Below are 22,416 nucleotides of genomic sequence, written 5' to 3' on the forward strand. Positions count from 1 at the left end.
AATAATAGGTAAGCGGTACATTTATTAATTATATAGGTGAGAAATATAATATCAATACTCGAAACACCATTTAATAATAGGTAAGCGGTACATTTATTAATTATATAGGTGAGAAATATTTACTAACATTGTTTTTTTTTTAAACAGAAATTGTTATCTTTTTTATAAAATATATTATTCATGAAATATTTAATACAACTAATTGTGTGTGATAAATATTAAGATATAACTTTACTGCATGTTTGTAAGATTATTCAATTATAAAAATAAATTATTGCTCGGGTGGGTTGACATTGAGGAGTTCATGATAGCTCAACAACTACTATCAAATATGTGAAACGCAATTAGGATAGGTACAACTTCCATATATCACAATTCACAACGTAACAACTTTATTGTTACTCTATTAGGTAAAAAGGAAAAAAATGTTCACACTTTATAATCATCTTATTATAATCTATAACCGTACATTATATTTTTATATACACTTGTAAATAATACAAACTTATTAGTTATTACTGATAATTTAGCCTTTTTTGTATATACATTTTCCTTTTGCTGACGACACTAGTTAAATAAGAGATATTAAAGTTTACGAATCAAAAATTTAAGAAATAGCAATATGTAGTTCTAAATCATTAATGATTTTTTTTATTGGACGGATACATATGCATACAAGGATTTATGTATGTGTACTTGTTTAAATAGTTGATTTTCATGAAAAATAAACTTACTCGAAAATATTTAAGTCTAGAAAATATCTTTAATTTAATTTTTATATATAATTCTTAAATATTTTGGTGAGTGGTTTCAAGGACTTGTGACATGTATATTATGTATAAGACTACATTGATACACTTATTTTGTTTCATTTTTACTAAAAAAAATAATTGTTTAATAATATTTGTCTAGTTTAAAAAATCAAGAGAGAATATATTCTTTTGTATTTTATCTTTTCTATTGAATATCATTTACGTCTAAAACATGTTTCAAGGTAATTTAATAAATATTATCATATTATTTATTGTTTCTTAAGGCGTGTGTCAAGCTAATAGTGAAAAATCTTTGTTGGGATTGATGAAATATTTGTTGAATCGCTAACTAAAGTTAGCGGACGAGTATATAACAAGTTTTTTTTCATGAAAAAACTACTTAATTAGGTATACATCACCACCATGTATACTAATCTCACCTCTATTTTTAAACAATTACATATATTATCATTTTTTAATATTTTATACCATATATTTTAAAAGATACGGCCAAATAGTCATATTCCTTTAAAATGAGATTAATTAATTGTCTTTACATTTAAGCACCTAAACTATGGCCAGTTAACAATTAGAAGTTTTTCTCTGTCATCAACAATATACCCCTGCCAATCACCTTACCCAACCGTAACTCTCTTCACTCCACCCTCACGTCCTCCATCACTTAGCTCTATCATCTCTCTTTCCACTTCGTCCTCTCAAATCACGTTTGATCTTCAATTATCAAAACTAAATCGTGATAATCAATATCATAGGTAGAAGTTTGTAAGTATTATAACATTATTATCATGTATGTGTCTTTCCATGAATCTAAGATATTAAATTTCAATTAATTTGATATTTTTAATATGTATTTCGAATATTCAAATCGACGTATACATGTATCTAACGAATAATGATAAATGACAAAATATGACATAGAAAAGTAATATAGTGATATTGGCCACTGTTGAAAACTCATAATCGCAAGGAAAACAACAAATTGATGCTAAGAAAATGAAGTTTACCATTAGAGAATTAGTTTGGTTTTATGATTTCGTAATTTTAGGAAGGCTTGTTAAAATTGGTACGCTAAGAAATATGTAGATATGTTGGAGTTGTCAATTAAGTCTCAATAATATTAGTTACAATATATTTAATTCAAAATTAATAAAATATGTATCTCGAATATTTAAATCGTGGATATATGTATCTCAATGATACACACATCCAAATGACAAAATTTGGTATAATAAGTTATATTCAAAATTATTGGGAATCATAGTAAGTAGGATCTAACTAGTGAGAATTATGTCGTTTGCTATTTTTTTTTTATTAAATGGTTAAAATCAAAATTTTATTCAATTTACTCACTTCGTTCATTTTTAATTGTTATATTGCGGTTTTTGAAAGTCAATTTCACTAATTTTTAAAATTAAATTGTATTAATTCGATATATTTGAACAAAAAATTTAAATATTTAAAAGTGTTGTAAATTATAATTTTTTTCATATGATGAAAAATACAGATTAACTCTAAAGAAAAAAGAAAACGTGACAATTAAAGATAAACGAAGAAAGTAATAAAATGCTACCAACTTGGCAAGAATTCAAAAACAAATTTCAACCCTAAACCAATAGATCACGAAGAATCGTCATATTTCCTTTTCCAATTTTTTTTTTTAGAAAATCAATTGTATAAATCCATCCTATATTTAAGAGTTATACATTTAAAAAAAAATCAATTTCAAATAAAATACATTTCCTTCATATAAAAAAAGGGACCAAAATCATATATTTTAATTAATCAAAAAATTAGATGCATTTGAGTCCCGTATTACAAAAAAGCAAAATTAAAATTTATTTATTATATAATATATTATATTATATATTAATGGAAGGACAAATAAGCTATTGTATCGCTATTAACTTTTGGGTGGCCTTTTGCGTAATTTCACCGCGACAAAGTAAGAACGCGATAATCACCCAAATATATAAGTATCCTAAAATTGAGAGGGTAATTAATCGCCGGGCAAGAAAGTGAAGGAGGGAGGGTGTTAGGGTTTCCAATTCCGATTCTTCACCTGCAAATTGGGACTGAAGAAGAAAAAGAAAGATGTGGCATGAAGCTCGGAGGTCGGAGAAGAAAGTGCACGATATGATGGACGCTGCTCGTAAGAGAGCTCAAAGACGGGCCATCTATCTCGCTAAACGCCGTGGTGATCCTCAGCAATCCATTCAAGCCATCGGCTCTCGTTGTCGTATCTACCGCGACGACGCTCTTTATCAAGCCACCGAGGATCAGCAGGGAATGTATGATCTTCTTTTCATGTTTTTGTTTTTCCGTTCAAGTAATTCTAGGGCTTCAACTCTGTTGACACTGAATTTTATTATTAGTGGAATAGTGTTTGAGATGCTTCAATATGGAAAGTTTCATACAATTGGAATGCAAGAACCAACAAGTACAATACAATGAAATATGGTAGATATTGATTATTCAATTATTGTATAGAAAACAGACGACATTAACTACACAAGGATGCATCTTTGCAGTGAACTGACTTTTTTACTTCTTTATACTTGTTTGGTGTTTACATTTAGGTTCTTAACCTTCATGTTTTTTTTTAAAGATATTTCGTTTGGTAAATTTCTGAATACATTTTCTTGTTCTGGTCCCCATCTCACTGGCGCAGGTAAGAATTTTGTTGGAATCACCATCTTAATTTCATTGCTTTCAAGAGTTGAAATGTACAGGCCTATGGTAAAAAGAATAGTCTAATAAATAAGGATATTAGTAGGCAAGTCATAATACCGCCATCTTGTTTGGAAGCTCAAATTGTTTGATAAATACTTCTATATGCATCTTCTTTCTCCCGATGAAATCGATCATCCTAAAAGTATTGTTATTGTGCTGAGGAATTTTAGTATCATGATTTCCTAAGGTTTGGTGTTTACTGATCCAAAGTCATCAGAACATTTGAAACTAGTTAAGATTTATGTGGTGATGCTTATCATTCTCTTTCTGACTTAGATAAAATTTACATGCTGACAATGGTTTCATATTTTTTTAAGTGCTTATTTCTTTATATATGTATCAGGATACCTTGGAATGGGAAACAAGACATTTTAATTGACAGGTCACTCCACAACTTTTGCAGTGATAGAACACTTTGTCATATGAGATTTTGCTTTTTCATATAATTGACATTTTGACTATTATCCGATAGATTTGATGGCCGTGCTCTTCTTGATTTCATTCGTGATCCTAGTTCTCGACATCGTCGGGCCCCAGAAAGAACAGAGGAAGAGGAAGAACTAGAAGAGTTTGTTAATTTTCAGCGTTATCGGGATTTAATTAAGCATCGGCGTAGAGGATGTCGGTACTTTTTTTTTTTTTTTTACTATCCTTACATTTTGCTATTCATTATAGGATATTTCTTTCTTATTAGGCTTTTAGAAATAGTTCAGTGAATTTTTCGGGGGGCACATTCTCTGCGCAAGTTAACACTATGTATTGACAGTTAAAGATGAAGAGGGTATGCAACATGTTAATCAGGAGATGGAGGCTAAAACCACTGCACTTCTCGGCTCTGACAGGTTTCTATTTCTGTCCTTATTTTTCACTTTAGATCGTTTGCCTTTTAGTTGCCATTTGTTCACTCTCCCTACTCTGCAAAGAGCCCAAGATCAATAAAATAAGAGAAGGAAGAAGAAAATGTGAGAGTTTTCTATTCTCCATGGCCTTGGGCCAAAGTGAAGTCTATTTAGGTTTAACCATTTGATTCAAACTTGTTGATCATTGCATTACTGATGTTGTGTAGCGTTCTGAATTTTGTTTGCTTTAAGTTGTGTCTACAATGTAGCAACTAGTGCTTAATATTTAATTAGTGCATAATCACTCTTTTTTTTTTGTTTGAGTTGATAATTACTCATAACTCAAAGATATTAAAGAACTCTTTGAAGGAAGAGTTGCACAGTTGGTCTTTTGAAAGAGGAAAATAATGCTTGAGGGGGTGGATCGATGGGATGTTGCTCCATTGGCCCCCCTGTGGTAACATGGAAAGTGAGAAATAGTAGAGAAATTAATGGAGAGTTGGCAGCACCATAGAACACACAAAGCTTTGAAGCAAATCTGGAGAACTATACCGATGTGCATATTCTGGACTATCTGGCTAGAAAGAAATAAAGCTTGTTTTGATGGGCATAAAGACCATATTTCTAGAGTTAAAAACAAGCATTTACATAATTTGTTTTGTTTGTGTAAAAGTAGTTTCCTTGATAATATACATCAATATATGGAGTTTTTGGAACTGCCAGGGAGATGTTGTAATTGACTGTATGGATATTCGCAGCTGTCTTTTTGTAACTTTTGGTTTTGGTACCTTCTTGGTACTTAGTCAATAAACCTTTGCCTTATCAAAAAAAATAAAAAAATAAAATAGTAGAGCGTTTGAAGGGGTTGACAATGATTTTGTGCCATTGAAGATTAGCCTCTGGTGTCTTGTTTTGGTGTACCCATGAGATACCTATCTGTATAGAAGTTTGAGTTTCTTTTGTAGAGAACTATATCTTGATATAGGTTCTCTACTTTTTTGTAGTATATGGGGTTTCCCCATCTTTAATAAAATTACTTAGCTTATTAATAAATTGAAGAACTGACTTCTGCCTTGTTTGTTATTAATATTCCTAGTAAAGAAAATCACTCTGTATAAAAAGTATATAGAACATTCTTGTATTTTACAACCTAGATGTCTAATTTCATCATTTTCATGTGTGACATTTCCTTTATTATAATGTATGGTTTTTACTATCTTTCACAACTATTATTATTTTATTTTTCACTTTCTATCAACTTTTATAATGTGAAGGCAAAAATATACTTCTGTGGATGGGTATTGTCATTTTTGATGCTTAAATAAATGTTCACTATAGAGATGATAAGTTAGTACAGAGTTGTACTGGTAATATTCAGTGTCTTGAATTGTTTCAGCTCCGAGTGTTTCGTGATTTATTAAAACTTGTTATATGTTTGTGGGTTTTCTTGGTGGGCTGTGATATAACACTTCTCAACCGGGTTTTTACATTATATAGTCTAATTTGCTAGGCACTTGCTGCTTTCTAAAATTTCGGTATTGCAGACCTCAGCTTTCTCAGCCTCCAGTGAGCAAGGGGTCGTATTCACAAGTGGGTTTCTCATATGATGGAGAAGGGAAAGATGAAGCTCACTTTTCGGATGGTGAAGAAGAAGATGAAGATGACGATGATGATGAGGAAGAAGAAGATTTTAACAGTGATGATAGCAACGATGAAGTGATGGAGTCAATTGCCAAGGATTATGGTGTGAAAAGGTATGGATGGCTTGTCTACATGGACAAAAAGGCCAAGGAGGAAGAAAGGAGGCAAAGAGAAGTTATTAAGGGAGATCCTGCAATAGTAAGTTTGCTAGATGCACACTTGACTGTTGCAAAATTTTAGTATGCTATCAGACTAATCATGCCTCTGCAGAGGAAGCTAAGTCGAAAAGAGAGAAGAAAAGCTTCTCAACTAGAAAGGGAGAGGGAAAGAGAAGCTGCCCGTATTACCGGTAGTAGAGTTCTCCATCATGATCCCTATCGGTACTCTAGTTCTTTTGCATCTATCACACTTACTCGTGTATACTTAAAGTTAGGTTGTTTGACTTGTTCGCTCACTCTGTTTTCTCTACCTCTTATGCAGTGAATCTCGTCGAAGTCCGACATATGAAGCTTATTCACGTTCCAGAAGGTTTCTTATCTTTTATATTTTATTTATGCACTTTTAAATGCCCAGTGGTCTTCCTAATGTTGCTTTAATCATTTTTCCATCTGCAGATCCAGGTCAAGGTCTCTCTCATACTCCCCTCCCCATTCAAGGCGCTATGAACGTGGAGGCAAATCTGATGATATTTACCAAGGCAAAGATAGAACTCCGAAGATAGAGTATATTACTGAATTTGGTGGCGCAGATGATGAGAACAAGCCTAAAGTTGAAGGATATTCTCCACCACCATCTCCTCCACCTCGAACTGATCCATTAAGCCGGTCGGAGCACTTGACCTTTTATTCTTGCAAAGCTAGATTGGACAGTCTTTTCTCTGCTGCAGCTTTTCATCCATTTGTTAGCTGAGGAACTTAATGTGGTTTAGAATATATCACCATTTACACCTGTTCAAATAACTGTCAAGGGGAAGAGGGAGCAAGTCTCCATTTTTACTGTTCAGTTTGCATGATAACATGAAACATTTCTTGTTTAAAATCTCACTTTTCTGCAGGCCATCAACTGGTCGTATTCTTGAGGCCCTCCATGTAGATCCTGCATCTGGGGTATCTATTGATAAGGATAAGAGTGGCCAAATGTTGAAAACACCAACAAGGTGCATATTCTAACACCCTTCCACTTTCTGGTTATTTGACTGTTTGTTCTTTCCCTTCCCCACATATTTGTTTGTGCTTGTATATGTGTCTCCTTGAAAAACAAGCCAGTTACTAATTTGTCCTCCTTTTTTTGGTCTTGGCAGTGCGTCTTCAGCACTATCTAAGTTGAACAAGACAACTAGTAGTTCAAGCCTTTATAAACAGCAGGGTGAAAAGAAGGAAACACCTCAGGAGAGACTTAAGCGGATTATGAGCAAACAATTGAACAAACAAAGTATACATTACTTCATGTGCATCTTAGGAGTAGACTGTTTGTCTTCAATAATGTGCTGCATGCAGCAATATAACAAGAATTAGGACTTCGTCTCTTCATTTTCTTTGATGAAAAGATGATATCATGTCTCTTCTTTTTGTATGATTATGTGGGTCATATTGTTGCATGCATGTTTGCATACATTGGGTTGTACATATTACCTAACTGATGTGTTTTGCAGTCAAGAAAGATACAGCTATTGAAACTGCCAAGAAAAGAGAACAAGAGAAACAGAGGCTTGAAAAGCTGGCAGAGACAAGCCGGGTAAGCCGGTATCGTCGCCGAAGTCGTAGTAGAAGTTACAGCCGTTCCCCTCGAAGGTACTAATGCTCAGCCTTTTTGTTATGTTTTTGATGTGTAAGAGAGTTGAATTTGTCGGAAGTAAACATTGTCTTGCCGGAGTTGATGATCTAATGTTCCTCATCTTTTCTCCTTGTTTCTTCCTTAATGTAAAGGGATTTCTGAATTTCTTGATTAGAAATTGAGTGATGCCTGTCTACAAGTTGCATGCTAGTGGACTAGAGGCCGTCATTCCCGTCTAGAATGTTTGCTAGACTATTCACGTAGGGAACTTTTGTAATTTTCTTTAAGGCTAACCTATTGTAGGTTCGGTGGTTTGGTGGGGGAGTAACTAAAGAGTAGATGAATTAAAATGGGTTGAGATTATATTGACTTTTCAAATAATTCGGTACTGAGGGTTAACTTAAAACAAGATTAACCTACCATTAAATCAAAGCTGTCTTCCGTTGTTGGTTCACTTCTGTTCCTTGCAGCAAGCATGCATGCGCAGCTCCCTTCAGCCTTTAGTCTTCATCTGCATCTCCATATCTCGTCAGTGTTACTTTTGGTGAAACTTTTTCGAAGAGTTCTGAAATCAAAGCTGCTCTTGATCCGTCAATATCAAAAATTTGAGATCCCTAACCTACTTAGCAGAAGATCAATCCCGGACAAACTGTACCTCAAGTTTGTTCTCCATGGATTTTGTGATGTTGAGGATGTGTTTTCTGTCTGTTGGGAACAGGTAACCTTTAATAGAGCTGGCTTAGAATTGGACGAGGAGTGATGCCATTCAAAAACTGGTCCTTGATTTTTTGAAGTTAAGTATGTGAGTTTTTTTTTTTTTCCTTTTCTTTTGGGTGGTGGGGGTGTAGTCGAAGTAATGGACTGAAAAGGGAGTAGGCATTTGTTTGTTTTTCTTTCAAAATGCATTTGTTGTTGTCTGATGGAGAAGTCACATTTGAGCTCGTAACACTCGGAAAAAAAAAGAAAGTAGAGAGTTGATTTTATTTGAGACTGCTTAAGTTGAGGAATTCCTATAGTGCTTACGGAGAAAAATACTGCTTAAGTTAAGGAATTCCTGTAGTTCAGACGCAGAAAGATAAGTCGGGCAGAGTGGAACAATGGCAGGGGACCCCTGACAATTAGTTCTAAGGATCGGTGTTAGAAGGATCCTTTTACATAAGCGTACGTTGACGGTCCCTCTAGAGGGGGATTCCTATAGGGGTAGGGGTTAAGAATGTCCTCTTTCATAGGTTTCCGAAGAAAGGGATGAAAACACATTAGCTTTTAAACCTGAGTTTGGTGTGCCTTTAAGAGCCGAGAACTTCACGGACACTATCAATATCTGAGTGAGGAGTCGTAATTGATTGGGAAGTGGCTTTCTTCACTTTAGGAGCCACCGCAATCTAGTTTGATAGTCCAAACCAAGATAGATATATCCCGACCAAATAATCACCATCATCAGGCTTTGCCCTTGCGTGTTTTCGTAATACCGCAGGTATGATCTTGGGAATTCCACATCGGGTCAATGAAACTGGAACAGACGTGCTTGTTTCATTTGTTGGTGGACTCCTAGATGTAGTGTGAATCAGCCACTAATCTCCATGTTCTTTTAGAACAAAATTAATGGTTTTAAAAATTACATTAATGTACTGGAAAATGATAATTCTATAATTAGTAGTAGGACTACAAATGTTTGAAAAACTTGTACGGTGAAGTTGGGTGTTTCAGTCGAGATTGTTTTCTAATCAAGAAAAAGTTTTTCAATCCTAATAAATTAATGTTATGTATAGTGGGATAGAGGAAATGTCAAGGAAGTGCAGGAGAACATTATTGCTTATGCTTGCATTCTTGGGGGAATGCAGACCAAAGTATGTGGTTAGATAGTTGTCGAGTGTTTGCTGAACCATTCTGCAGTTTATGTTGATACACGGGCATGGATGTAGTTTTCTGTTTATGCTTCGAGTTGGACGAGTTGAGTTATGACCCGTTGCTACTCTATACTGAACTTAACCCACTTTGGCCCAAGCAAAAATATGGATGTTCAGGTAGATCAGTTCAATTACATAACCCGTTTAACCTTCCCATTTGGCAACCTAGTCAGAAGACTTCTTGAATCCTTCAGCAGCGTTTGGTTCCTCAGTTTCTGGATCGGAAGAAGCTTCTAACATTGCCCAACTAACAGAAAACATCTTTAGAAGAAAAATTTGAAGTTCCGCTGTCACCTTGTCTCTGTTAGGCAGGAGTTCATTTTCTGCTCCCCCACTAACCATTACCTGTTATGTACCGATGTTTTTCTTTCTCAGGTTATCTAGTTTTAGTTCTGCACTCAAATTGAATAATATTTAGCAGTGTCTATTCTTCTGTCCGTTTTTAAAGAAAAAGTTGGTTGACTTTCTCATCATAAATCTCTTCTGTAAAATGGATGAAGGCATCGACGTAGCCGGAGTCCCAGCAGAGAAAGGAGTTCTCGTAGATATCACTCACGTTCAAGGTCTGGCTCACGGTCGCGCACTCGCTCTTGCTCACATTCGCCTTCGCATTCTCACTCTAGTTCACGCTCTCTTTCTCGTTCCATTTCCCGGTCTCGTTCACCTCGGTGAGTCATGATTGTGTATTTTGCCTTTTGGTTTTGATGTGCTTAGATGACTTACATGAGCTGATATTGCAGTAGGAGACGATCAAGATACTGATACTTCAGGCATGACTGGATGCGTAAACCCGCTCAAGGTGAACGAGTGTTGGCTGTGGGCGATATATATTACTGATGTATTGTTTGTACTGGTAAAATACAGCTGAAGCTGAATTTGGGTTGATGATGTGAACTTTTATTCCTGAGTTGTGTTTATTGTTTTTGGTTGCTTTTTGAACTTGCTGAAGAATATTTAGCGTGACAACTATATTATTTCAGCTCCTTTAGTAGGATGATGCATCATTCCAGAACTTGTGCCCTATGTCAAAAACCCCTTAGATACTCCATCCGCTCGTGTTCACTTGGAAGCAAACCAGTGTACATACTTGAGTATCTTTCGTACATCTTATAGCTGGTAGCAGCTGATACAAGTGAGCCATTAACTTAAATTATTGTGTCAAAGCAAGCAGACTCTTCCTCGTTCTGTTAAGCGTCATGAGTCTGAATCAAGTTTTTTTTTTTGTAAAGAGATCTTTATTTTACAGAGGATTAAACTTCACTAGTTACAAGTTCTCTTGACATGAAAGAAAATTAGTGTTTGTAATCAAATCTGGCCTTTTCATTCTGAACTTCACTTTTAAGATACATAGAGGTTTCCATTTTGACCATTTTATTGATGCGTTCCACTTAGTATATAACATACAACTCGGTTAGCTATATATATTACATAAGAATTAACTTGTAAGTAGCGAATCAATAATGAAGATTAGAAAGTTTCTTGATAGAAAAACTATTGTAGTAAAATACATCTGCATATTATAAATTTCAAGAAGTCGACATTGTCTAGACAGAGGAACAAATGGGTTTACTCATTTATGATGCAGAGAATTATAAGAGAGCTTGAATGCATTAAAGATAAGAAGTGATATATTATACTCATTTGAGTATAGTGTCATTGATTCAAGGAGCAGCAACCCTCCTATCAACCTGTCCTTAGATAGCCAAAATAAGAATATTGAAGGGACTAAATGAGCACAAATCTAGATATAGCATCAAAAAACTTGTATATAGCGCCCCCTCCGATCTGATATTTAATCCTCACATTTGTATCAACAAAAAACATCTACGATCAAATATCGGCAAGAATCCTCCCATTGTAAAGAAATGATCTCAACTTGACTGCCCAGCAGAAAAATCTTATCTCAACTTTATTGCCCAGTAGAGTGCCCGACATATGTGATAGAATGGATCCGCAAGTCAAGAATGCTGTATTACTAAAGTCCAAGCCGGCATATTGGGTTTCTTTTGATGAGACCTAGATCCACCTGCAAAAAGAAAAAAGAACAAGGTCAAACATTGATAACGCTGAGAAATTGTACCGCAGTTGATCACCGAAGTGCCAATTATACCTTGGGACCAAAAAGATCTCTGATGTTGTCAATTCCGTAGAGAATCATGGTGGGCCTGCAAGCACGAAGACAAGTAAAATAAGCTTCAACAAAACATGTGAACATAATTTCATTACATGTAATGCCCAATATAAATTTTACACAACACCCCAGGTATTTCGAATTACAAATTCTTGATACATTCTTGTCAACAGTGCAATATAAACCAACAAAGAGACCATATCTACCCTCTGCTCCCCTCCATTGTGATAATTCAACCACAATCAGCTACTCCGGTCACATTAATTACCAGCCCATAGTCCCTTCTCTCTCTCTCTCCCTGCCCACCCCCTTAATTCTCTTTTCTATCTTGGTCACATTTCAAAGTCCTGCATATAACTGGAGCTACACTAAGCCAGAAGACCTACAATCTGTCAACTAGCAAGAATTGCAATAATCAGTCAGAAACTATCGTAAGCATTGCTGAGAGAGAATCTAAGTGGTTGAGGCTTTCAACTTTTCAGCAGTTAACTTGGAGTGACACCAAAAATGAACTGATACCTTTTACTACTCTTGGGACCTAATTCTGTTATGCCACAAACCTCTCTAACTTGCAACTAAAAAAGCATGCAAATGATCCAGAGTTCAAACCTTGAGCATTTAACTATCCCGTGTTTGCACAAGATAGATGCTTCGCAGGAATACATTAAACTTTGAGTGAAGAAAATAATGCACACTAGTGTGGCTTTACTATGGTTAACAGTTCTCCTTACAGGTTTAATAACTAATAAGTTCAAACATACAAACAACTCCCACTTATATCAATACCGCCTAGCAACATAGGTACAAGAAGTTAGTTTTAATTTATAAATAAAGAACATGTTGCTGTTAACAGATCGTATACCTCTCAAGGGAAAGGCCCCAGGCAATAACCCGAACATCTTCTGGCAGACCCATAGGAAGAAGCATTTCAGGCCTAAACATACCAGAATTTCCAACTTCCACCCATTTCTTAAAGCCTTCATGGTAGCTGACAAAACAAAAGGATATGACATTAATGCTGAGTTGAACAATTGTGTATTTACGTTAAAGATACTACTACAACCTGAAAATTTCCATGCTGGGCTCAGTATAAGGGTTATAAGCAGGTTTGAACCGAAGCTTGGACATTCCTGTAATTAGAAAAAGAAAAGTAAACCACTAATTAGCCCTCTCATAATTAAGAGCTCATGTAAATGAGTTGGATGTGATATCAATGCAAGCTTTATCTTTTCTATGAGACCAAGGCTTGAGCAAACATTGACGTACTAAAACATAGAACATAAGCATGAATACAAGCACAGTGGTAGCTGGTCACCTAGACGAGAAAAGAAGTCATGAAGAACACCAATCAGGTCACCAAGAGTGAGTCCACGATCACATATTAAACCTGGAATAAGAAACCATGACAATATATGTTCATGGAACTGTTAACAGGATAAAGTGTAAACAAAGAATAAGTTTTACTTAACAGTACTACCTAACACAGAGTTCAACATAAGTAGTAAGAGCTATGAAACGAATAGACTCTAAAGCCACATATTGTATTTGTAATCACCTACAGTACAGAATAAATAGTATAGAGAAGTCTTTTGAGTTAAAGGAAGTGTGTGTAACATTTGGTTTTTATGGCATAAAACTCTGAATTGCTAATTAAAGCTTTGTATAACAAACACAACATTTGGTTTTCAGTATAGAACTAGTGGATAACTTATACAGTGGTTATTCTGTATCAATCTATACTTGCTAACACCACTCATGCGAAAATTTATGCATGAAGAAGTGGAATAAGCATATCTGAAGACCCCTTAAAGTTGACAATCTCTAAAAAACAATCCATGTAATGTAATTATTATTCACCATATAACAATTCCTACATCATTATTCATGTAACGATCCTTGTATAATAAGTATGTGAACCAAACTGCACCCTAATTGTCATATGTCAAGAGGGGTATTGGCTCGTTGATAATGTGCTGTCGTAGTAAGAAACAGAAATACTCTTCAGTATTCCCTACTTTTCCAACCTAAAACAGAAACCAAGCCAATGTTCATAAAGTATCTAAAGCACAGCTCAATATAATTCTACTATGAGGAATTCAACCAGTAGTTGGGACTTGGGATGATAAATCAGTTTTGCTGGCACTTCAAGGACCAGTGTCTATCTGAGCTAAAGGTTTGGTACTGCGGAAGAACAAGAGAAGAAAAAAAATATATCAAGGAACCGGAAAACATGAATGACACGAAATTTGTATAACTATATAGCAACCTTCTATCTGATGAAATTCAGCAAGATGTGTTCGATCAACTGCTTCATTTCTGAAAACACGATCAATAGAATAGTATTTCTTGGGGGCGAATGGCTTCTGCAGTAATGTATAACACAGGTTTGAAATGCAAGAAGTAAAATCAATATATGAAACGATGATTCTGGATATGGTCAATCATTTGGACCTGCGCTAATGCATACAACATTCTTGACGAAACAGCAGTAGTGTGTGTCCGCAAAAGATTCTTGTTCGCTTCCTCTCTTTTCCAATCATACCCATATCTAAGCAAGAAGAACTGTTAAATACTGAGGATAGAAACGTCAAAACCTTGACAAGTGTGAGTGACATTGAATACCATACCCCCTAGATTGGTAACCACCAGATTCATGAATTTCTTTTACCCGCTCAACATAATCTTCTGGAAGCATCTTTGTAGAGGAAGGCACTATATTCAAACAAATAATTCATTAGAAGAAACTCAGATGAGGCAGTAAAATGTAAACTCAAACTTACCTTTCAAAAAGAAAGTATCATGTGAATCACGGGCAGGGTGCTGTTGGGGCTGGAAAAGTGCATCGAAATTCCAAAAACTGCAAACCACATTAACATATACTTCTTTGACAAGAATTTAAACAAATATTTATCCTAACATTTTTTACTAGAGGACATGACAGTGCACAAATCACCCTTAGCTATACACCAGAGAAGACTCCTAAATGGATGACATTGTGAAATGTATGGTTTACCATCAATTTGAGCTTGAAAGCTCATGAATATTAAATAGCTATATTTTACCATCCATCTTCAATAAATGTGACTGTTTACCATCAGAAGCTCATGAATGTTCAACATGAAAAAATAGTATTTAGAAAATGGTCTACAGAAGAGGTACTTTGAAACTGTTATGTATTAGGAAGTAGGAACTTTAGCAAGTAAAATGACAACAGCCAAAACATGTTTCTCTAATGGAGGATAAAGTGGGCTTGATTCAAAATACTTACATATCAACCTCTTAACGAAGAGTCATGCAAAGAAGATGTCCCCTCCAATTATTCAGATAAAAGTAAAATGACTAGGAGATGTGCCATTTTCCTAGTTCAGTTATTTCATATAGCCTAACAACTTTTTACTTTGGAAGATGTTCCATCAATTATGAAGGGCTCACTTGTATTTATGACTGGGGAAAAGACTAACAAAATAAATAATAGCTTACCTGCTTTCGACATAATTATTCGTTGGCATCTCCTCAAACCTGCATAATTCAAATGAAATGTTGCACTTACAGTCCACTACAGAGAATTTCCAAATAAATAACTAAATATATATACATAAACACATTCATCTATACACATGCATTTATAGTCTCCATATATAGACACAAGAAAAGTTCATTTAGGCATACCCCATATTAAGAAAAATCGTTTGTACCTGCCGCCTAACCTGCAACAAGATGGTAACATTTAATCAACACGTGAGGGAAGAAAATTTGGCCTCAGTCAGCTAACAGAAAGAAAATCAATTTAAGGTCACAATCAATATTTTAAAAGGGGATAAATACACACCTTGAGCAATGGATGAAGATGGCCACCTTCAACTGGCTGACCTTTAGCACTGAAGTTGTACTCTTTAAATTCCAATTCCTTCCAGTCACCCCTTCAAAAGAACAAGCAACATATGTTAATTAGAACATAAACTAAATGCTTCGTCCATCATGGAATTAGTGGATCCCTACTTAGATTAATTATTCAAACACGTTAGTTTGTATGAAATAAATATTGAATGCTCCAAAACCATCAGAAAACTGCATATTGCAACTTTTCTCATTTACCCAGCCCATGAATTTGTTTTGTTCTTTAAACATAAAAATAGCAAGTGCTGTCCACTTTTTTGACTAGTAATTGAAAAATAGACCACATGTGAAAATTGGTAGAAATGTGGAAGTAAAAACTCTAAAAGCTAAAACACAAATAAGCTCGAGCATCGAGCACATTGTCTTGGAGTTTGAAAATCCTACATGTGAAACTCCGGGACAGTCGAAACTCTGAAGCATAAGTACTAGAGTTCGAATCTGAAGAAAAAGCTATAAAAATTACACTTTCCTGGAGATCCACACGTAGGGACTTCTCAAATTCAAAAACAATGTCAAACTCCATCAATTTTTGGAGTTTGATTAAATTATAGAGCATTTACCAACTGCCTTGGCAATTGATACAAATTCCCTAATCAGGCACTATTCTTAAGTTGACTGTCACATTCCAAAATACTAGTTTTTCCAGTAATTTAACCCGAGCTGTGCGCATGACTGAATGACTTAGCTATCTTTTTACGAGGAACTAACAGTTTTTTCTTTCCAAATGAGTCGGAAAGTTACCTCTGTAAATTTTCTCGAGTGAGATCAGTCGCTGCTCTTTTCCTTTTTGGGGCATATTCGGGACCTTTTCTTACGGAATTTCCTTTCCAAACCCTAGAAAGAGCAGCAGTAAGTAACATATTTAAGAACCAGCATTTGGAATATGTATTAGGATAACTGTGAGATTACATCCTGTAAATGTCAAGTGCTGGAGAAAGGATATTAAAGAATAGATAATTACTGCTGAATTATTAGTTTTCTTCGCTTTAGAGCATCAATATCCTCCTGATTGACAGCCTGCAAAGCATTGCTTTGTTACAGTCAAATTGATTAATATAATAGTCAACTAGCTACAAAACCATAACAAATTTCCTGTGTGGGAGGAGAGCTATTAGTAAAGAAGAAAGGTGAGCAAAAAGTGAAGGGTTGGGGAATAAGATAACCACTGACTACAAACAATATACCTCGTCATTTTGTATCCGCAACAGCAAATTTTGAACTTTGTCATCAGCATGTTGGACCTACATGAAGTCAACAAATAGACTAAAAGGCAGCCCAGTAAGAAATATTAAAAAAACCACATGTTGATGTCACCTTCCCTTGCTGCCTCTACATTATAGCTCTCAGAGACCTCATTCAACATATATTGATAAGGAAAGGAAGCAGTAAAACAAAAGAAGGCCACGTGCTATAAACTGAAGTAGATGGCAAACAAATAACCAGCAACAAAACATAGAAGGAGAAACAGAAAAATCCTTGAACCGCCACAAGGGAACAATTACTGTTTAATAATGTTGAATATAGGCTAGAAATGACACGTTATTATTGCTAAAGAACTGGTACTAAGCAAGTAATAAAGGCTTTTTCAGACCTTCATGGTCATTGTCAGGCATGAGGGGATTCCTGATAATTTGACTACCCTAGTCCCCCAAGTAAGAACCACTGGGGATCAAGGAATAGATAAACTGCTATTCATCAATTAGGCAAGGTCATACGATGAGACTAGTCCATTTATCTCGCCTCTTTTCTCTAAAGAAAAAGATTATAGCAGAAGGGTCACGAAAAAGAACTTTCAGCAAAAGGGTCGCTACTCATAGATTTCCACATATTTTGCTCTCAAAAGTATTGGAGAAACTTGGGTCCTAATCTTCAGGATGGTTGTAAAGATATAGTTTTGCACATACAAGCTCAAGTAGAAGGGATAGGAGAAGAGAGTCAATTGTGATAGTGTGAAAAACTTTTAAGTAGAATGAGGTTGAAAACAAAATAAAAGTTGCAAAGACAGGAATACTACTACTACCTATCAAAATGAATTACGCGTGAGAGGCAGAGATAAGCAACTCCAAATGAGAGACGTTCAAGCAACAAAGAAGCAAGCTTAACAAGGGAATAATCTTTTAGTACCAAAGGTTATAAAATTTTGTTTTTGGCAAGGATTGGGAGAAGGTACAGTTTTTCATCAATTGAAAAAACTGTGGTCATAACAAAAATGATATATTAGACATAGAGAGGAGAATGAGCAAAAGTACACTTCCGATAAAATAAAATAAAAGTAGCAAAATTAAACTCCTATGCAACTGCCTATTGTACCTTCCTTGAGACATGTGTCTTTGCCATCTCCACCCACTTGTTCTTTATAGCTTGCTGGCAACCAATTTTATAAACTGAAGGATCCAATTTTTTCTGCATCCAGATAGGCCATTAGTCAAAAGAGAGCTCACAAATTAAAGAATTTTGTAATGTTTGATGTAAAAGCAATCTGAAATAGCGCATGAAAAAAAAAACTTAGTAAATACACTAAAAACCAAATACGCTGCAACCTGCAACTCTTCCCGCGCAATTCCCTCCGGTGGTACTGCTGAGAAAAGCTGAAATTCAGGAGAACCTACAGCAGCATAAGTTTTCCCCTCTTCAGTAAGCACCCATCTCTCTCTCCTAATGTCCTGCACAATTCAACAAATTCAAATATTATTTCACATTCGTTCAAGCTAGTTGTAACTTGTAACAAACCCAAATTTCTCACTATATTAAAAAGAGAATTGGCATACAATTACAACTTCAAGACCTTGATAGCAATACTCAAACTACTCAATTACATCGGAAATATTGAAATTACAAGTAACTAAGAATAGAGATAAGAATGGAGATGAGAAGTTTAGACTCAAAGAGAGGGATGAGAGCACTAGGCATTTTTCCAACACTTTGCATAAGCCTATTTTTCCTGGAACGTGCTATTGATTAACCTGGATCCCACACATAACCCCTTAATATGGTATTGGGCTGCTTTGCTATAACTGGTCTCGGCTCATTCATAACAATACCCCCAACCTCAATAAGAACCTTGTCCTCAAGGTTCGAGTAGGCATAAGCATCCCCTAGTACAGTAAGGTTGGTAAGCAACAACCAAGCAACTTGGTTGGCAGCCTGGAGTATTATGGACAAGGTTGCATCATTCTTTCTTAGCTGCTGATTAACATGGCAAAGATGTGTATTAATATGAGATGTGTCCGAAAGAGAAATGCACCTAATGATGTAACTCAAACTTGTCGAAGCACTATTGGCAGACAAATAAGGGACCTTTGTCATATTTTCTAGCCACAGATGGCTAATAGGAGCTGCAATGCCCTTCTCATTCCATTCTTCCTTAATTGTCACCCCGAAACAGTCGTGAATTCCCTTGTATGGTTTTGAGAGCCTACCAGCCTTGAGCTTCTCATCTTGATTTGGATCAAAAGTTCCACACGCTCAATAGAGACAGCAGCGGTCTTTGATACAGCAGCAGAAACTCCGCCCATGAGAAAGTCAGTGGCAAAAGCTGCAGATCCTTTCTCTTGAGGAGCCTGCACCAACTCAGGTGATGCTGTTGAGGTGATCCATGATAGATCCTGAGTGGTTTGTCCTCTCTGCAGTCCAGCGTAAAGAGCAGGCTGAACGCCCCATAGCGAGCATGGACATCTTGGGATAGTTTTGAGCTCAAGTGCAACTGGTTAGCTGCCTTCTGGAAAACAGTTGGGTGCGGGTTCATATCTTCCTTTGCAACATTAAACAAAACTTTTACCTCCCACACTTGTATCATGCTAAAAAGCCGTGATACAGCGAAGATGCAGCACTGATGTTTGTTGGAAGTTGGCTACCAAAACATCATGTTTTACCGCATAATATTCACTGAAGAAACATGAATATGCTCTTAAAAGACATGTTAAATGCATTGCAGTTATCGACTGCCGAGAACCCCTTGAACCAGTAGGACTTTACACACCCTAATTGTCCGGGATCCCACATTCTACTCATATGATTTGAATACACAAGTAAGAAAAACATGTCAACACATCCCAACGATAGTAGTTCCTAACGTTCTCTATATAAACGGTTAGAGCCATAACCCGAAACCTATTCCTAGATCTCATACACCAAGATCCACAGCAGTGATCGGAATGGTTACATTAAGCAGAAGGAAATTGGCAACAAGATTAAATGGAGATTGGCTCAAAATATGCTGACCACTGAATTCCCCAATAGATTTTCTATTTTCAGCAGCAAGAAGCAATCCAACAGAATGCATCGCACTTATCGATATAGCACTCTCATTCTCCAGAAAGTATTTATCAAGAAATAAATCTTCCATATCCACTGTAAATGTCTCTAAATCAGTTGTCCGTTTAGGAGAGCCACTACCAAGAAAGTTAGCAACTACATACCTCGTTAGCATATCTTGTTCGAGATGTCGATTCGACATCATGGCTTCTCGACCAACAAGAGAAATTAAGCAAGTTGCAAATGGATATACTATGCCAATAATTTGCACATGCAAGCCAGAGTACCAGATGCATCCTTTTGAGGAGATTTGTCAAAAAAAGCTACATATCTTGCAAAGTTTCCTCATCCACAGTATCAGATCCTTTCTTATCCATTAACACCGAAGTTAGGGACCTTATCTATCATTAAGTTCAGGAATGCCAGAGCTAACAGTTGTGTATGAAATTTCATCGAACACCTGACCTTCGATGATGGAAGAAGGTTCATGTACCAAATTTAATTCTACTGATTTTACATTCCCAATTTGAGGAGTGCCCAGGCGGAGAGTTGCAATCTCAACATTACTTCCAGTAAGCAATGCCAAGGAATCCACATGGGTATACTTCTCAGGCAATTTCTCGAACATATGGACTGCCTCCGTGTTTCTACTTGTGAAGTCATCTTCCAAGTAAGATGAATGTGTGACATGACTTAGATCTACAACTGCAGCGGCAGAGGTCGCCAGAGGAACAAATGTAGCATAAAGCTCATAGTCAAAATAGGCACGTGATGTATCTGCCATACTCACCGAAGCTATGAAGGTTCATTGTGGAAATTGCATAAGCAATTTTTCCATAATATGCTTCCAATCAAAGAATTGCTTGTTATGCAACCAAGTAAGAGCTTCACCATCAAGGTAGAAACAACGAAGAGGTAGCCAGTCCTTTTGGGGGGAACCAAGGTAGTTGAAATACTGCTCGGCCCGAAGAATCCAACCCTCTGGGTCGTTGCCACCACTAAATCGGCCTAATACCACCATTATAATTTGGAGTACGAACAATGAAAGCACCAGTGTAACAAACCAAATTTCTCACTATATCAAAAAGAGAATTGGAATACAATTACAACTTTAAGACCTTAATTGCAATAATCAAACTACTCAATTACAATGGAAATATTGAAATAAAAAATAACTAAGGATAGAGATTAGAATGGAAATCAGAAGCTTAGACTCAAAGAAGGGGATGAGAGCACTAGACATATTTTCCAACAATTTGCATAAGCCTATTTTCCCTGGAATGTGCTATGTATTAACCTGGATTCTACACATAACGCCTTAATATGGTATTGGGTTGCTTTGCTATAACATTTGTACAGATGTTTTCACATAAAAAGGCAGAACGAAGCTTTTTTCAAAATCAGTACCAGTATGTTACTGCGTAGAGTAAAAACTATCCGAAAATTACAGTTTCTCCACTACATCCTCATGTCTTCCATAAAACTATGAACACAAATCATATTTCTACCTTATAGCCTCCGTACTAAAAGAATAAATAGTGTAAGGCCTACGCTATCTTTCCCTCGGAGAACATGTCCTTTCCAGCCACGCAGTCCAAATAATACGTAATGGGGGTGTGATCTACCAAAACATCATCAATCAGGTTCTCTGACTCTGCGAGAAAATCCGCAAGCGTCTTATCTCCTTTGACATAACCCGAGGTACTACAAAAAGACTTCAAAATAGTGACCAAATTGCAACAATTGATTGCAATGGGGGAATGAATGACTGGTCTTTTCCATAGACTACTCAAGATAGCGCAACTTACGGCATACAGAAAAAACTGAAATTTGAAGTTTATCATGAGTCAAACAAGCATCCGTAGCTGCAACCTAACCAAAAGAGGATAGAACGAAAATTCAACTAGTAGAAAGACGAACAAAGTACCTGAGCATCCACGAATCGAAATCCATGGAGTCTGCGTATGACATTGAGGATCTCGTCATGGCCAAAACCAAAATCTTGAGCAAATTTCTCAGAATTTGAAATCTCATCGTTGTCTTTGAGATATGCCAATATAGCGTCTTCAGCTTCGTCCGCCATACTCTCACTCTCTCTAGGGTTCTGTTAGGGAGAAACAAATGAACGGCGTTATCTGTTAGGGAGAAACAAATTAACGGCGTTATCTGTTAGGGAGAAACAAATTAACGGCGATTTTACTTTAACGACTTTCAGGGATGGGTTTGTTTTAATACAAGTTCTGCTTTTATCAGTTAGGTATAATGGATAAATTATGCTCGAATAAGGTTGGATTAGTTTTCATTCATCGTTTAATTTGCTTATAGAAATATTCTCTTATTTAGTTTATTTTATATATTTTTTACAAGCTTTAATAATTTATTTTTTTAAATAAAATTTTCATTTTATTTTGTTTAAATATTTTTGGGTGTGTATTTTCATGATTGTGTCGCCTGTTTTTTAAATAATTGTG

The 22,416-nt window shown here is 35.9% G+C and overlaps 2 protein-coding genes across 3 annotated transcripts; one reads left to right on the plus strand and one right to left on the minus strand.

The window, feature by feature from the left end:
- The first annotated feature begins 2,755 nt into the window (after positions 1-2,755).
- On the plus strand, positions 2,756-10,675 carry LOC107011332 (CLK4-associating serine/arginine rich protein). 2 transcript variants are annotated; one of them, XM_015210790.2, is made up of 13 exons: positions 2,756-3,061; positions 3,847-3,885; positions 3,976-4,124; positions 4,270-4,345; positions 5,887-6,181; positions 6,254-6,363; positions 6,464-6,511; positions 6,598-6,807; positions 7,038-7,139; positions 7,284-7,414; positions 7,635-7,773; positions 10,164-10,331; positions 10,404-10,675. In XM_015210790.2, exons 1-13 carry the CDS (start codon positions 2,865-2,867, stop codon positions 10,423-10,425), a joined length of 1,686 nt encoding a protein of 561 aa, XP_015066276.1. In that variant the 5' UTR covers positions 2,756-2,864; the 3' UTR covers positions 10,426-10,675. The 2 variants fall into 2 exon arrangements, with proteins under 2 accessions (XP_015066276.1, XP_027770678.1); XM_027914877.1 differs by having other exon boundaries at positions 2,865-3,061; positions 10,407-10,675.
- Positions 10,676-11,319: 644 nt separating this feature from the next.
- On the minus strand, positions 11,320-22,128 carry LOC107011769 (phenylalanine--tRNA ligase alpha subunit, cytoplasmic-like). The gene is made up of 19 exons (XM_027914878.1): positions 22,112-22,128; positions 21,873-22,080; positions 18,232-18,354; positions 18,002-18,094; positions 16,876-16,932; positions 16,653-16,708; positions 16,433-16,525; positions 15,624-15,714; positions 15,464-15,501; positions 15,275-15,313; positions 14,575-14,651; positions 14,422-14,506; positions 14,246-14,342; positions 14,061-14,157; positions 13,110-13,181; positions 12,858-12,924; positions 12,657-12,782; positions 11,774-11,828; positions 11,320-11,689 (listed from the first exon to the last, which is right to left on the minus strand). The coding sequence occupies exons 2-19, from the start codon at positions 22,026-22,028 to the stop codon at positions 11,639-11,641; spliced, it is 1,473 nt and encodes a 490-aa protein (XP_027770679.1). The 5' UTR covers positions 22,029-22,080; positions 22,112-22,128; the 3' UTR covers positions 11,320-11,638.
- Between the last annotated feature and the right edge of the window lie 288 nt (positions 22,129-22,416).

Source organism: Solanum pennellii, chromosome 2 (assembly GCF_001406875.1).
Source record: "Solanum pennellii chromosome 2, SPENNV200".
NCBI classification, from domain to species: domain Eukaryota; kingdom Viridiplantae; phylum Streptophyta; class Magnoliopsida; order Solanales; family Solanaceae; genus Solanum; species Solanum pennellii.